Source organism: Ovis canadensis, chromosome 16, assembly GCF_042477335.2.
Source record: "Ovis canadensis isolate MfBH-ARS-UI-01 breed Bighorn chromosome 16, ARS-UI_OviCan_v2, whole genome shotgun sequence".
Classification (NCBI taxonomy): domain Eukaryota; kingdom Metazoa; phylum Chordata; class Mammalia; order Artiodactyla; family Bovidae; genus Ovis; species Ovis canadensis.
Window position 1 is genome coordinate 46,647,396 of NC_091260.1, and position 17,575 is coordinate 46,664,970.

The 17,575-nt window shown below is 39.2% G+C and overlaps 1 protein-coding gene across 4 annotated transcripts in view; it reads left to right on the forward strand.

The window, feature by feature from the left end:
• The window catches only part of C6 (complement C6), a 77,047-nt gene that overhangs the window by 35,317 nt on the left and 24,155 nt on the right, over nucleotides 1-17,575 (forward strand). For all 4 annotated transcript variants that reach the window (XM_069555805.1, XM_069555808.1, XM_069555806.1 and 1 more), the window contains 6 exons: nucleotides 2,118-2,358; nucleotides 7,718-7,840; nucleotides 13,449-13,615; nucleotides 15,029-15,254; nucleotides 16,398-16,569; nucleotides 17,142-17,253. In XM_069555805.1, coding sequence (XP_069411906.1) covers nucleotides 2,118-2,358; nucleotides 7,718-7,840; nucleotides 13,449-13,615; nucleotides 15,029-15,254; nucleotides 16,398-16,569; nucleotides 17,142-17,253 — 1,041 coding nt within the window. The remainder of the gene's footprint in view (nucleotides 1-2,117; nucleotides 2,359-7,717; nucleotides 7,841-13,448; nucleotides 13,616-15,028; nucleotides 15,255-16,397; nucleotides 16,570-17,141; nucleotides 17,254-17,575) is intronic.

Genomic DNA, 17,575 nt, shown 5'->3' on the forward strand with positions numbered 1-17,575 from the left:
ACAGTCCATAGGGTTGCAAAGAGTCAGACAAGACTGAGCAACTTCACTTTCGCTTTCAATATTAAGATTTGCTTCTCAGAATCAGTTTCTAAATGTCTCAAACATGCTAGAGAATACTTACAAAACTCTTATCTGTAGGTAAACAGCTTTTATTTGATCCTTTAATATCTGCCTCAAAGTGGAAACATTTCAGACTATTCACAGTATCAGATTCAAACATATGAAATTGCTGATATTCAACCATTTTTGACTTACAAGATTGGCAACTTTGTATGGTTCAACCCAACATCTTTGATTAGATCTGAACGGAATCAGGATATCTCAGGTTAAATAGAAAATGCTTCTGCAAACCTCTCTTAATCTTCAAATACTGAAAACAAGGTCCCACAAGCTTGAAAATCATTTCAAGCCCTTCAGTGGCACTCAATGCTTTATTTTGTCAAGCACAGATCTCACTAAACATTGGTTGGTCAGACAGTCTGTTTCAAAGTCAAAATACTATTCAGTGAGTTTTTGGAATTGCTTTACAAAACTGAACCAACAAAAAGATGGTTAAAATAATGCAAGATCTCACAAAATGTTGAAATAGACCATACATAGTTAATAACTTGCTGTCAGGTAATTTTTTAGTCCAAAATAGCCAGTTCTAGCCCTTAGAAACTAGCAAATGGAACACCAGGGAGATGTTTGTGCTAAGCCGAGTTACCAAAATTTCACTTCTATTTCCCACAATTTCGTTTTTAAAGTAACCTGAAAATTTTGAACAGCCTATTTCAATGCGCATAACTAAACAGACATTTCAGATATCCAGGGAGTAAGAGTGCTTCTTCCTAAGAGCACAATGTCCCTCTGTCTTTCCAAGGCCACACCTCCATGACAAAATTCAAGTATTAAACCTACAGTTAATGGACACTTAAAATGTAAGCTCCACAAAGGCATGCATTTTTCTGCCTTGCTCACATTTGTGTCCACTGCCTCTGAGATAGCTGAGAGAAACGTATTGAAGGGAAGAAGAGAGCAAGGAGAAAGGGAGAGCAGGAGGGAGGAAGAGCAAGAGGGAAACAGAGAGGGAGGGGAACAAATGTTGTCTCTTCCTCAGGCTTTGTGGTGTTTTTTTCTTTTTCCCCTTCTTTGTTAATAGTCATTTTGTGCCATAATTATAGCACATGGGAAGATAGCTGTTTAATAATTTGTAGCCATAATAATGACAGGTTTAACAATTCAACTAATACAGATTTTTGGCTAAAGTATGCCCCTCTCTTTTTATTACTTAAACATTACAATTTGCTAAAACTAAGACATCAGTTACAATATCTAAAATTTTTTTAAAACAACAGTATATGTGGATATACTCATAAAACTCAGTGTCTATCGAAAAGGACAATTTAATGGAATGAAATTTGGGGCAGCTACCAACCACATAATCCTAAATTTACCTGACATAACAAGAGATGATTAAAGAAAAAAAGAACCTCCAAACAAATAGTTCTGTTTGTGGATGGAGGACAGAGGATACAAACAATTTTGCTTAATTTTACTGCCTAAGTTATTTTGAGTCATAGCATCTTGGAGTTGAAAGGAGTGTGAAGTGTCACAGATGAAGGCTGGGCACAGGTAACTTTTCCCGGACAACTGAGGCCCAGAGAATTGATATGCTTTCCCCACCTGGTGGACAAAGCTACGACTTGAATCTCATTGTGTAACTTCCAGCTAAAAATGTATACAATATTTTTTCAATTATTTGCATTAGCAAGACTTTCTAAATAAAAATGCAGTAGGGATGCACCCATGATTGACCATCAAGAAAGCAAGATTGACTTTTTGATCCTTGATTTCTTTTTGGCAGACAGCATATCCCTCCGTCACACAATTTACATGATTGAGGTTATCTTATCTGTTTAGCATTTTGAATATCTAAGGAAACTGAACTGAAGGAAGAGGTACTGGAAAAATAAGATGAAAATTATCATTTTGTATGTGGGAACATTCAGTGGACAGTTAACAATTATAATACTATGGTACAATGAAGCTGACAATAAACATTTAATGTTTGATACCTCAAGCTTTCATTACCTTTAATCATTTTTTTTTCCACTTCTTTCTTCTCTTCCATTTAGGCTTCCAGTTTTATTAGGATCCATAAAGTCATAAAAGTCTTAAACTTCACAATGAAAACTAAAGATCTGCAGCTTTCTGATGTCTTCTTGAAAGCACTTAACCATCTGCCTCTAGAATACAACTCTGCTTTATACAGCCGGATCTTTGATGAGTTCGGGACTCACTATTTCACCTCTGGCTCCCTGGGAGGCGTGTATGACGTCCTTTATCAGTTTAGCAAGGAGGAACTAAAGAACTCAGGTTCGATTTCTTCAACACTTATTTTTAACTGATAAGATACTGTGAATTGCGTTTTTCTCTTACTCTATCCTTTCAGTTCTTTATTGACTTTATTTTGACCGTGCTTTATTTCCAAAATGATATGAAGAACAACCAAAATGTACATACTCAAGAAAATAAAAATAGAAAATTCAGGTCAAAAGAAGAAGGAGAAATAAATAGGCTTAACCTCTTTGGGCATCAGATTTGTCTCAGAATTTCCTGACATTTAAGAACATCATAAACTGCCTAGCAGTGGTAAACTAAAGAGAGATACACGCTATCACCTAGGAAAACAAAATTTGTCTTGGAACTAAACTCCAAAAAATAATTTACTTATAGAATTTTTATAGAAGATAATTTTATAAAATTGTAATTACAACAAATCCACTGACAGGTTGGTTTTTCATTGTTTTGTTTTTTTTTTATGCCACATGGCTTGTGGGATTTCAGTTCCCCCAACAGAGACTGAACCTGGCCCCCTAGGCAATGAAAGCACTGAGTCCTAAAGACTGGACCTAGTCTTTTTCTTTTAATGATTTTAACTAAAAGCCAAGGGCAAAAGATGAAAAGCAATTAATAATTTGACAAGGGACTAAGTTAATATGAGCCAGACATGCCCCTACTGGTGGCGAAACTTGAAACCAGATGGGAGGCACTTTTCTTTGAGGAAAAGTTGCAGTTTTATATCTGGGGATATAATCTGTGATATTTTCTGCTTACATATAAAATAATAATATAAATCTTGGTTTAAAAAATAACTTTTGATTTCTTAACTATTATCTTGCTGCTGCTGCTGCTAAGTTGCTTCTGTCATGTCCGACTCTGTGTGACCCCATAGATGGCAGCCCACCAGGCTTCCCCGTCCCTGGGATTCTCCAGGAAAGAACACTGGAGTGGGTTGCCATTTCCTTCTCCAATGCATGAAAGTGAAAAGGGAAAGTGAAGTTGCTCAGTCACCAATATTCATTTCTATTAGAGCTTAAGTACCTTTTTATAAATTTGTTTTCAGGCTTCAATGTGAAATGACACAGCATTCTTGTGATGCTTCTGTCTTGAAAACATGATTAGTAACTGTGTAATAACCAGAACCCAAGTGTCCAATTCTCCTAAATAAATCAGAATTCTTGATCATTTGACTCTTCTACAAAAGAAATCAGGAATTTATTTTTAAAAGACACCAAGCCAACCCTGGGGTCAGTAGAATTTCAATTCCTCTATTCTTATATCTCATTATGGCAAATAGTTACATTTAATGTGGGTTCCCTAAGTCTTTCCTACTTTAAATGAGCAGATATCCATCATGATCTGCTTTTAAAGAGAAGAGACGGGATATATGTCTTTGAAAAGGATTTTCAGTAAGAAGGTCTTCAAAATTTTTTGCCTGACAGAGTTAACTGAAATCCCAGAGATTTACACTGTGATGGGCTTTCCACATCGCCTCTTACATTTCATTACAGTTATCCTTTCCACTGGAGTAATATTTGCTCACTGAATTTGATGTCTTTGCCATTGAGAACAGCACCAACATTAAAGCTGAGCACAAATGATTGGGGGAAGTCTCTGGCCCTTGTCTTGGTTTCATCTCACTCTAGGGATGAAATTATTCTGGTCACTGCTGCTGTAGCCCAGAGAATAATTTCTCATTCGATAAGCTATACTCATGCATTTACAGCAAAGCTGCTAAAGGCTTAGAGTTCAGGTCCGTTAAAGAACTATGTGAATCTTTAATCAAACATACAGGATTTTAATAGTTGAAGCCCCATAACTAAAATGAAGAGTGATGAGCTGTATTTTCTTCCTGAAATATTCTCACTTTCCTTCTCTTTCTCTTTTAATAAAGGTAGAGACTTTAGACACACAGATATACATAATAAGAGAAAGAAAGGGAGTCTGAGGTGTCATATAAAACTGGAAACATATAACCATGCACACCTACATACACATACAAACACTACACATTATACATAATATATATGCATATAAAACATATTCTTATGTTTTATATGTAATATGTAATCTTATAGTCATGATATATATATACTTCTCTGAGTCACAATAATAATATTGGAACCCAGTTTTAACTGTGGTTTAAGATGAAACACACTTAGAAAAAAATCTCATTAAAATGGAATTCTCCGGTGGATGTGCTTGTCTGTTTTTGCCCACTCTCTAGATGAATCCATATTTCAGCCTCCTCCCTTTTCCCCTTTTTAGTTCTTTTCCCCTTACTTCGCCACAATGTAGAGCTAGAGTTTAGGCTTAGTTTTATTTGCTTTATTCAATAAGAATTATATCCCTTGTCATTAATTTAAAAAAAAAATGACTCGAATACCTCAGAGTACTTTCTCTAGTGCAAGAAGAATAAAACAAAATTAAATTGCTTTTTATTTGCATCTCTTGATGTATTCCTCTATTCTGCAGTGTTCCACGGTCAATTTAAAACATTGAATAAAAAGTTGACCTTGCTCCAGTGTGCAAGGTAAAAAGAACTTCAGGGACACAGAGAAAACAGTAAACAATTAGAATATCATGTTATACAACATGCTAATTTTAAATTTCTTTTGCTGGGAAGTCATGTTCTGCTCTGATTGAAGAAGAAAAACTATTCACCCCACTGTTTATCAGTATGACATTTTTGATTGACACTGTTGATCTTTGCCCAGTCAGAGTAGCTGAGGACATTTCCAGAATACTCATTCCTGTGCCACATCAAACTCAGGTTTGAGACTGCAAGTGCTTCAGCATCAAGCATCTCCTTTGTCAGTGTGGACAGGGTCAGACGTAAGCTACAGCGCGTCTTGTGGGGAAGAAAAGGCCAGTACGGAAATTCACTGATAACGCATTGATATTTTCAACACTGTGTGAGCAATACCGCGGCTCATAAGAGAGATTCACCATTCAAATCTTGAAGGAGTCCCCTGTAACCATCAGAAACTGAAAGAAATGAGGTTTATAGTTCATTAATTATGCTATAGTTAATGAATTGGTCACATGCAATTGAATTTTCACTTATAAGTCATAGAAGCTAGGGACTTGCCTGGCGGTCCAGTGGTTAAGACTCTGCCTGCCAATGCAGAGGATATAAGTTTGATCTCTGGTCAGGGAGCTAAGACCCTACATGCCTCAAGGCCAGAAAACCAAAGCAAAACAAAAAACCCAGAGGCAACATTGCAACAAATTCAATAAAGTCTTTAAAAATGGTCCACTTCAAAAAATCGTTTAAAATAAATCATAGAAATCTAATGAAAGAATAAGAAAGGGTTCAGTTCAGTTCAGTTCAGTCACTCAGTTGTGTCCAACTCTTTGTGACCCCGGAATCGCAGCATGCCAGGCCTCCCTGTCCATCACCAACTCCCGGAGTTCACTCAAACTCACGTCCATTGAGTCGGTGATGCCATCCAGCCATCTCATCCTCTGTCATCCCCTTCTCCTCCTGCCCCCAATCCCTCCCAGCATCAGGGGCTTTTCCAATGAGTCAACTCTTTGCATGCGGTGGCCAAAGTTCAGCTTTAGCATCATTCCCTCCAAAGAAATCCCAGGGTTGATCTCCTTCAGAATGGACTGGTTGGATCTCCTTGCAGTCCAAGGGACCCTCAAGAGTCTTCTCCAACACCACAGTTCAAAAGCATCAATTCTTCAGTGCTCAGCTTTCTTCACAGTCCAACTCTCACATCCATACATGACCACTGGAAAAACCATAGCCTTGACTAGATGGAAGGGTTAGAGGACCATTAAATTCCTCACACTGCCTGAACATTTGACTGACCCATTTATAAGAACAATGCCACCGGAAGAAAAATGAGTCATATTTATTCAGCTTAATCAAAACAGCCATCTTTTTTGTTAGAAATTAAAATGCCAGGTACACACGAGGGCCTCAAACCAAGACTTATTTTTACTCCCAATCTTTGATTCATCTCTTTCAATGTGTCAAACTATTGAAAAAACTACAAAGTAGGAAGCCTCATCTGCATCTATTCAGCTTCATTCCTTGATAAGCTGCACACTCGGGTTTATATTGCAGCATCACACACTCACATGGTGCCTCTGGCTCTGATAACACTCTTCCCTGGCTCTTGTAACCTGCAACCCTAAGAATCAGTATTTGATAAACTACTTTGCTTTAAAGTGCTTAATAGTTCACATAACAGCTCTATCTCTTATGTGCTTGTATTTTGCAAGGCAATTTTAAACTAAACAGCAAAAATATTGGATTCTAATTTTGCTGTTTTTGCGTACCAGGTCAGGTGACTGAGGAAGCTGTTTAAAAAGAATAAAGGAAACACTTCTCAAACTACCCTAGAGAGACAGTACCAAGTCAGCCTCCAAACAGCCAGACCTGTTTCCCTGCCTCTGTCCCACTCAATCCCTGACATCCCCCACCAATTTTGAAGTCCTTAAGGATAATGGACTAGCATTAGGGCGGGAAAGACTGATTCAGATACCAAAATCTTCAACAAATGAGGAAGTTTGGCAAAAGATCAGAACAATGAGGACCAAAGGTATTAGAACTGGATACTCTGAGTCTTAGAGCATAAGGATTTTTACAAGACTTATACAACTGTGGTGTGTTGTCCTGTGCAAGCAGTCCTGGGAAACTAGGAAGGTATTAAGCCCAGCTCCCACTCCTAAAGAGACTGGGAACCAGGCAGCATCAACCTCCCTTGAAGACAACAGGGAAAATGTATCAAGTATGGGCTTGAATTAAGATAAGGAGAAAGAGTGAACAGTCCCGAAGGACACTGAAGAGTTCATGAGTCAGGAAGTCAGTTTCTGAGGCAAACGAAAGGGTTTTGGAGGTAGAGGTTGAGTGAACGGCCAAGTCAGGGAGAGGAAGCTTAGATGAGTATGGGAATGAGTGTTCAGGGAAGGAGAAGTGACCAGCGAGATTTACATTTGCAGTGGTGAACAAGGGAAGAAATGAAACGGACTCAGTCCTCACAGAATCAGCTGTGGCCCCCAAAGAATGGTGCCCCCTGATGATGGGGCACCAAACAGAGCAAGTGTTCGTCTCTTGACTTGCTGTACAGGGGCAGAGGCCAATAGCATGGGCAAGCTTAGAGGTTTACTGTATGCAGGCAACATAGAGAGGCCAACATGATCCCCACAGGGAAGATGGCAGGGACTCATAAATACCTTTACTCTTCAGGATGTCCCATGGCCTGTGAAGAAGCACCTTTGTAGTAAAAGCCATTCATCATTCAAGCTCACGGGAAGGAAAGGAGCTGGATGCTGGTACAGAGTACCTGTAGCTTCCAGAGTGCTCAGAATCTCATGCTCTTCTCTGAATTCTCCAGGGTGCGTTCTCAGGGGTTTTTTCTTGTACTTTATTTCCCAGGTTTAACAAAGGAAGAAGCCAAAAATTGTATCCGGATTGAAACAAAGAAACGCTTCCTTTTTGTTAAAAAAACAAAAGTGGAACACCGGTGCACCACTAACAAACTGTCAGAGAAATACGAAGGTAACAGTACTCTCTTAGCAGCTTACCTAGCAGGTTCTGACTGGCAATAACTTAAGTACCATATTGCACTTGACTGCGACTGCACTATTTTCCTATTTCAGTAGTTTCGTTTATCTGTCTCAGAGTCCTATGTGTGGTATGGAGGAAGAAAATCAAATATTGGTACTACTCAAAACAGGACATGGTTAGGATTTTCTTTATCTCCTGTTTAGGTTGTCTGAATGCACATTTATTGATTCTTCCTATGCGTCTGCCTGCAATGCAGGAGACCCGGGTTCAATCCTTGGGTTGGGACAATCCCCTGAAGAAGGAACTGGCAATCCACTCCAGTATTCTTGCCTGGAGAATCCCATGGAGAGAGGAGCCTGGCAGCCTACAGTCCACGGGGTCGCAAAGAGTCAGACACGACTGAGCAACTTCACACATATGGGCCAAACCCAGTACTGCTGCTGCTGCTGCTGCCAAGTCGCTTCAGTCCTGTCCAACTCTGTGCGACCCCATAGATGGCAGCCCACCAGGCTCCCCCGTCCCTGGGATTCTCCAGGCAAGAACACTGCAGTGGGTTGCCATTTCCCTCTCCAATGCATGGAAGTGAAAAATGAAAGTGAAGTCGCTCAGTCGTGTCCGACTCTGTGCGACCCCATGGACTGCAGCCTACCAGGCTCCTCCATCCATGGGACCCTCCAGGCAAGAGTACTAGACATTGTAAAGTAAGGACGGACATGAACTAGGTTTTCCATTCAAGGAGTTTACAAAGTAAGGATACATATAGACAACCATTAAAAACACAGGAGATGTAGTACACACATACAATGAAATACTACGCAGCCATAAATAGAATGAAATAATGCCACTTGCATCAACATGGATGGACCTAGAGATTGTCATACTAAGTGAAGTCAAAGATAAACAACATATGATATCATTTCTATGTGGAATCTAAAATAAGATACAAATGGACTTATCTACAGAACAGAAACAGACTCAGGGACATAGAAAACAAACTTATGATTATCAAATGGGAAGCAGAGGTAGGGATAAATTAGGAGTTTTGGATTAGAAGATACAAACTAGTCTGTGTGTGCAGAGTCACTAGTTGTGCCTGACTCTTGTGACTCAACTGACTGTAGCTCCTCTGTCCAACAGAATCCTCTGCCCTTGGGATTCTCCAGGCAAGATTACTGGAGTGGCTTGCCATTTTCTCCTCCAAGAGATCTTCCCAACTCAGGGATCGAACCTGGGTCTCCTGCATTTCAGGTGGACTCTTTACCATCTGAGCCACCAGGAAAGACCTAAACTACTATATATAAAATAGCTAAACAACAGGGTCCTACTGTATAGCACAAGAAACTACATTCAATATATTATAATAAACCATAATGAAAAAAACTATGAAAAAAATATATATATACGTGTGTGCTCAGTTGTGTCTGATTCTTTGCAACCCCATGGACTATAGCCCTCCAGGCCCCTTTGTCCATGGAATTTTCTAGGCAAAAATACTGGAGTGGGTTGCCATTTCCTACTCCAATATTTACATATATATATATTTAATATATATGTAAAACAGAATGATTTTGTTGTACACTAGAAACTAACACAAAATTGTATATCAACTATATTTCAATTAAAAAAAAAACAGACTGATAAGTTCTAAGAGGGGGGATTCCCGGACGGCTTAGTGGTAAAGAATCTGCCTGCCAATGCAAGAGACACAGGTTTGATCCCTCGGTCAGGAGCCTCCTATGGAGGAGGAAATGGCAACCCACTCCAGAATTCTTGCCTGGGAAAGCCCATGGACAGAGGAGCCTAGCAGGCTACTACAGTCCATGAGGCCGCAAAGAGTCAGACGCATGCACGGAAGCTCTAAAAGTAGTACATTAAAAACACTCAGACAACCAAGTGAGAAACCTGAGTGCTGTCTTTGATCTCTCCCTCCCTCTTTCTTGCCTCTAGATGCAGTAAGCAGTCATTCCCCCTTCTTAATATGTCTCGCAGCTCTCCCCATTTCCTCATTTCCATGCACACACCTTCCATTCATCATTTCCAACTTGGATTACCACAGAGGCCTCCCAGCTGGTCCCTTTGCCTCTGGTCTTGCCTTACTCTACACATTTGCTGTGAGAGGAATATTCTCCAAGGCAAATCTTATCATGAAACACTCAGGCCTTAAAGATGTCAATGGCTTCACATAGCCTTGGAGATAAGTTCCTGCCTCACTTTCTGCCTAGCTAAGTTTCTGCCTCTCTTTCCTAAATAAGTCATGCTCTCGACTGTGCCTTGTCATTATAAATAACTCCTTCTCTGTGTAAAATTCTCTTATTCCCTTACGTTTTCTGACTGATGACTGCTTCTGCTCAGAACAAAGGGAATCACAGAAACTCCCCAAATATGAAGCTTATATTGTCACTGGGGGACAGCCAAGGTCCCCCGGTATTATAAGTAGCTAAGCTACTTATAATAATAAGTAGATAGTTTTAAGTATCAGAGGCTATTGATGGTTTACATGTGGATGCCCATGTTGAGCATAAGCAAAACGAGAGCTGATTTGATAACTATACATTTGTATTACAGCCAAAAAAAGGAGTATGCAATCAACCTAGTAATGTAAATTAGAGAATATACAGATTCTATACCAGTTTGTCTTGCAATAAAATAGTTTAATAAGAATGAGAATTCAATAAATCAAGAGCTCAGAGTTCGAAAAGATTATAAGAATTAACTGAAAAGGAAGATTTCAAAACTAAGGTACAAGGACACAAATATTGAAAAGAATCACCATTATAGTTATAGACACTGAAAATTCAAGATATTGTTGTCTGAAAGTAAAATTAATAAAAGAAAGATCTAAAGTAATTCATAATAAATGCAGACAAATTCAGATATTAACCATTATTAAAGAATATCTAATGGAAATAGAATGACAAATATAATTTAATATATGGGAATTAATGTTCCTGAAATAGAGAGCTCAAGAAATGAAAGAGAAAAACTATTTTAATAAATAAGTAAATATATGAACATGTCCCGGAAAGAAAGCACGAAATTTGTCTTGATTAATTGTATCAGAAATATGGTTCAAATATACAATTTCAAGGCAAATTCTAGCTAATTAACTAAATTCAAAGATTTTTAAAATGAATTCAAGTACCTTAGCTGAAAAAATAATTTCCTATAGAATAACAACAAAATCTGGCTGGCGTCAGACTTATCCACAAAATAAAGCTAAGACAATAAAGGAATGTTCACAAACTTCTAAAACAGAAAAGAAAATGTGTTCATATGTAAACATAACAGAAAGATGTCTCAAAACCTGAGAGCATTCTGTAAATGTTCATTCTTGAGTACTCAATGAATAAAAACTACTCAGCTGTAAAATCCATCCAACATAGAGATGAGAAAATGTCCAAAATGGACTCATAACAGGAAGACACTGCAAAACCAGAGACTATTGCAGCAGTATCCAAACCGATTAATCAACCCAACCATCCATCCTACCCTGCTTACACATCACTGATATTCCTGAATTGTGTCAACTCTCCAACCCAAGTTTTTAGTGCCTGGTTTATAGAACATTGTCAACTAACACTGATCAATCACAATGACAATTTGCCTAAAAACAAAGACGTATTTATGTTGTTTTCTAAAAGCACACTTAAGAATACAGATATGTCTATTTCTAACCCTGAGCTAGTTTCAAAATATAGTCTATATAAACTAGAATTTTTCATAATCTTGCTCATCATAGTTGTCACTGAGTCTCTCAGTCAAGTCTAACTCTTTTGTGACCCCATGGACTATAGCCCGCCAGATTCCTCTGTCTATGGGGTTTTCCAGGCAAGAATACCTGAGTGGGTTGCCATTTCCTTCTCCAGGGGATCTTTCCAACCCTGGAATCGGACCCGACTACCCTGCATTCTAGTGTACTCTTTGCCTCTGAACCACTAGGAAACCCCTGGTTTTGATATCATATCATAGTGATAATACTTCATAAAACTCCTTGAAACTTTTGATATGTTTTGAGGCAGCTTTGGTATCAAACTCATGTTGTGACAACGAGAAGCTTGCATAAGAAAGAGAAGGATCTGTTCTTCCTTCCACTAGTTGTTTTGCTTATGTTTGCGCTATAGGTATCATCTTCAGTCTGAATTTTCTTTCTGGAATCTTTTTAAGCCATTTATTCACTTGTGAGCATTCTGTTCATAGTAGTTAATAGAATAATAAATAGACTTAACTCTAGGTCTTTCTTCAAGATTCCAAGCTTATCATATATAACTCTTACCATAGTGTCATTCCACTTATGACATATATGATATCAATCTAGCAAGTCAGAATCACTGTCAATAGGTATATGGTATATTGGCAAATAATCATTTCTCTCATATTTCACATGAAAAATAAATGCAAAAAAAGAAAATCCTTCTAAAATGTTCTTCCTATATCCCTCTTAAGCAGCTCACTTTGAAAAAGACCATAATTTTTTCATAGACAGAGTATTTCATCCATTGTTTTAATCATCCTAGTCTCCCTCACTGCAGAATTTCTAAACAGGGGCATGGCTGAACCTTACTGAAACTCCAGAACAGACATCAAATCCATGTCATTAACTATTACCCATATCACTAACCTCTTTACCATTTGATTTTCTCATTACAATTTCTTATCACCAAGCTGGGCTTCCCAGGTGTTGTAGTGGTAAAAAATCCACAGGCCAATGCAGGAGCCTCAGGAGACCCAGGTTTGATCCCAGGATCAGGAAGATCCCCTGGAGAAGGAAATGGCAACCCACTCCAGTATTCTTGCCTGGAAAATTCCATCAACAGAGGAGCCTGGCAGGCTAGAGTCTATGGGGTCGCAAAGAGTCAGACACGACTGAGCACACACACACACTCATACTAAAGACACTATGAGTTAATAGGAATTGTCCTGAAAATGTATGTAAAAGATCTTTGCTATATACAGTAAATGCATTACCTCTAAAGCAACATTGTGCCAACTCTTTTGTTTAATTTTTCCCTTTGGTTAGTTGTACTTTTACTCCTATCTTTAGGCTTAAAAGCATTCTATCACCTTTTTCTGTAATTGTAGTCAATTATGGCATGGTGGTCCACTGAATGGGTGCCAGAAACCATGTGATTTATGTTATTCTGAGGCCCAAGACATATGCTTATATAAGTCAAAAGTGAGAGGTTTGGCATTCAAAGAGCAGGAGGCAGAGTCCTTAGGCCTTAGGTTACATCTGTGTCCCACCCCCTCTCTCTCCTTAGTAACCACGTGTTCCAGGCCAAATTACTTCTGGCTTCAAAGTCCATGTTTATTATAACACCTACTTCTCAGGATTGTTATGAGAATTATATGAATAATGAGAGTAGAGTGCCCGGCATACACGAGTTGCTTAATAAATGGTAGCTGTTAGCACTATGGTTATCATTTCTATTATTAAACTCCCTTTAGGGACAGGAGGTGTGTTCCAGAGCTTTCACTTAGCTGACTTAATGGAGCTACAAGGTTCTGCCATCTGCTTCTTTCTCCTGTGCAAATAGGCTTTACTTTCCAGTTTGAATTTGCAATAAAATTAAACAAGTCATTTTCTTGAAATACCTTGCAGGTTCCTTTATGCAGGGATCAGAGAAATCCATATCGCTGGTTCAAGGCGGGAGGAGTGAGTATGCGGCGGCTTTGGCTTGGGAGAAAGGGAGCTCTGCTCCGGAAGAGAGGGTATTTTCTGACTGGTTAGAATCAGTAAAGGAAAATCCTTCTGTGATCGACTTTGCGGTAAGATCGAAAAGCATTATGGGTAGGAGCTAAAGCTGTTGTCTGGCAGCCCAAACTATGCATCACACAATTCCTTTTCCATTTCCTTCTCAGATGAAAAAAGAAATGTGTTTCTTTGGTGTGCATGCACACTATACCTTTTTAGAAAACACTGAATTACACATCTCTTGTTTTTGCTGTTCGAACAAGCATTCTGTAGTAAGGCATTTAGAATTCGTAGCATACATAAAATACCAAAAGAGGGAATTTGATGCATAAAACTGCCTAAACTTGCCTAGAGTACTGCTCTTTATCTTCCCATGTATATAATACATTTGATTTCTGTATTTTTCTTGCAATTCTTTAGTTGATGAGCACTCCTAAATCTTCATTTATAGTTCTATGAGATATATGAGATTTTAGATCCATTTGAAATTCTGTTTCTAAAACCACTGATTAAATTTACCAGTCTTATATTTGTTGTAATTACATTAAAGGGTGTTTTTTATTATGTCTGAAATACTTTGTCCACAATCAGTCGTACGCCACTTAAACCAGTTTTGCCTGGAACATAAGCACATTTTTTAAAGCCCCTAAAGGAACTATTCTGCTCATTTCATTCAAATGAAAATAAAGGAATTCAATCATCATGAAAGTAGGATGATTTACATGCAATGTGAAGATATTTGGAATTCTACAGGTTATGGTAGGAAAATGTGGTCCAGCCACCCATCTGGGCACTTGTGAGTCATACACTGCATAGAGAGTCATTCCTCTGGGGTTTTAAAATGTTGATGAGCCTTGATTTTTGTGTTAGCCCCCATATTTGTTATTGTAATTCTTCTATTGATTCTACCAGAAAGTTCATTTCTTTGTGTTCTCTCTCCACATTTTTTCACCTGGTTCACCAAAAGCCAATATTATTGTCCCTGGAAAAACAAAGAATACAGAAAGCCTCTCTTCACTCTTCCCAGATCTTTCTCCTTGAGTCAAACTTGTTGAGGTTTCACCAAAACATTCCTGAGCTGCCTGACTCTTAGTCACTTATCTCCAGACGTTGATGCTTAATAAGTAAGATGATATAAATTCTCATAAGTAACACCTCATCTGAGGCTTCCTCCATAGTAGAAGCACAGGGAAAGTAAACTCCATGTACATTACACCTGCTGTACTTTAGGACAGTGGAAGACAGCTAATCTTGAAGACAGCTGGTCTACCCAGGACAGAAGGGAAGAAGCTCCCTGCCCTCCCCTTCCCTGGAGAGGGCTTTTCTCTACTGGTTCAATAGACAGATATGCCGTATTCTACAATAATCGCTTTGAAGCATACGATTGCCCAGGTCTTGCCTCTGATTCCATGAGAACTGGGTGGTGATGTCAACATATGCCAAAGAGGTGACTCTGACTAGAGCTTCCCCCTCCCATCTGCTCTTAGCTTGCTCCCATCACGGACCTGGTCAGAAACATCCCCTGTGCAGTGACAAGACGGAACAACCTCAGGAGAGCTTTTCAAGAGTATGCAGCCAAGTTTGACCCTTGCCGGTGTGCTCGATGCCCTAACAATGGCCGCCCTGTGCTCTCAGGGACCGAATGTCTGTGTGTTTGCCAGAGCGGCACCTATGGCGAGAACTGTGAGAGGCGCTCCCCGGATTACAAATCTAGTAAGTGTCAGTAACTTACTAGGAGGCAGGAAGCTTTCCCCTCCCCAAGGTATTCTAGGTTGGTTAATGAAAACAGCAAAACAAAACAAAACTTGTCCTTGCAATTTCCACCTTACACAAATTCACAAGGAAATTAGGCCTGGAGAAAATTAGACTCAAAAGTCAAACAGTTTGATGTCAGTCTCAGCTGTAACCTATCAGCTGTGTGACCTTGGAAAAGTCACCTAACCTCTCTGTGCCTAAATCGATTTTCCACAAAATGGAGATAAGGCCACTATACACTTGAAAGTTATATACGTGTGTTTATGTAGTCGGGCTTCCCAGGTGGTGCTAGTGGTAAAGAACCCACCTGGCAGTGCAGGAAACATAAGAGAAGTAGGTTTGATCCTTGAGTCAGGAAAATCCCCTGGAGAAGGAAATGGCAACCCACTCCAGTATTCTTGCCTAGAGAACCCCATGGACAGAGAAGCCTGGCCGGCTACAGTCCACCAGGTCACACAGAATCAGACACAACTGTTGTTGACTAAACAACAACAACAACATATGTATATGAAATAAACAGCACAATGCCTATCACATAAGATAAATAAAATAAAAAACATAATATAAAGTAAACTATATGATACTGATGTTATGAGTTTCTTATGCGTTATAATGTAGAATAAGGATAGCTTGTAATAAGGGACAAATTAAGCCACAATCAAAATTTTCATACTGGACTAAGATATATTCATGGCTACCTCTAATCCTCTTTAGAAAGAGGATATGTCATGGGAGTAAGAATATAGTCTATTACCTTTAAAAATGTATTTTAATATATATATTAGATAGATATATATCCTTTTTAGAAGATGTTAATATGTATACATAGATGTATGCATATATGTACTGCGTGACACATTGCTGATAGTTGAAAATTTTTCAGAGCTGTTGCCATTTTATTCCTGCGGGAACAGGAAAGTAAAAACAGATGATGTATCAGCCTCTTTACACAGAGAATTTCGTCTAATCCTGACAACAACACTATGATATCCTGCAAAGGATCCCACAGCTAAAATGCGAGGCAACCAAGTTGGCCTGGCTTCAAAGCCCCAGTTCTCTGGGCTGCACTGAGATCGGTGGGTGGATGTCCCTGTCTTCCAGATGCTGTGGACGGCAACTGGGGCTGCTGGTCCTCCTGGAGCTCGTGTGATGCTACTTACAGGAGATTGAGAACCCGCGAATGTAACAACCCTGCCCCTCAGCAAGGAGGAAAACGCTGTGAGGGGGAGAGGCATCAAGAGGAACACTGCACGTTCTCCATAATGCAGAACGAGTAAGGATGGAAAGACGGGAGCCGGGGAGAGTGGGCAGCCACCCCCACTGCTAGAGACTTGCAGTATTTATTTTTTTATTGCTAAGTGAAGAAATACTTAGAATTTTACCTATTTCAACATATCAGTGAGGTGTTAGGTATGCTACTACCCCTTTTCCTCTCTAATATTTTCTCTCTTTTTTATCTGTTTTATATACATATATATATGGGCTTCCCAAGTGGCGCTAGTGGCAAAGAACCCACCTGCCGATGCAGGAGACATAAGAGACACAGGTTCTATCTATGGGTCGGAAGATCCCCTGGAGGAGGTCATGGCAACCCACCCTAGTATTCTTGCCTGGGAAATCCCATGGACAGAGGAGCCTGGTGGGCTACAGTCCATGGGGTTGCAAAGAGTCAGACACAATTAAAGCAACTTAGCATGCTCTAAAGTATACATATATACACACACTTTAGAGCATATATATGCTGTAAAGTATATATATATATGCATCCATATATGTACATACATAGACATTTAGGTATGTGTACATATTTATTTTATTATACGTATCTTTTTTTTTCCCTTCTAGTGGACAACCATGCATCAGTGATGATGAGTACATGAAAGAAACTGATCTCCCTGAATTAGAATCAGATTCAGGGTGTCCTCAACCAGTCCCTCCAGAAAATGGGTTTATTCGGGTAAGCATCCTGACCTTCACTTTAGGTTTGGAATCCTAAAAGGAGAACTTAGGAAGCATGCATTTTCTTTTATGTGGAGTTGTTTTTTTCATAGTTTGATAACCTATTGACTTAAAAGGTAAAAAACGTATTTAGAAAGGCTCCACCACTTCCCCTCTTGAATTCCCTGAAGACGTCCTCATACCTAGTTAGACCAAAGGCTGACAGGGTCTTTTGTGCTCCTTGGCACTAACCCATGTGCTGATGACACATTTATGTGAGTAAAGAATGGTTTGGATGACTTCTCTGCTGCTGCTGCTGCTGCTGCTGCTGCTGCTGCTGC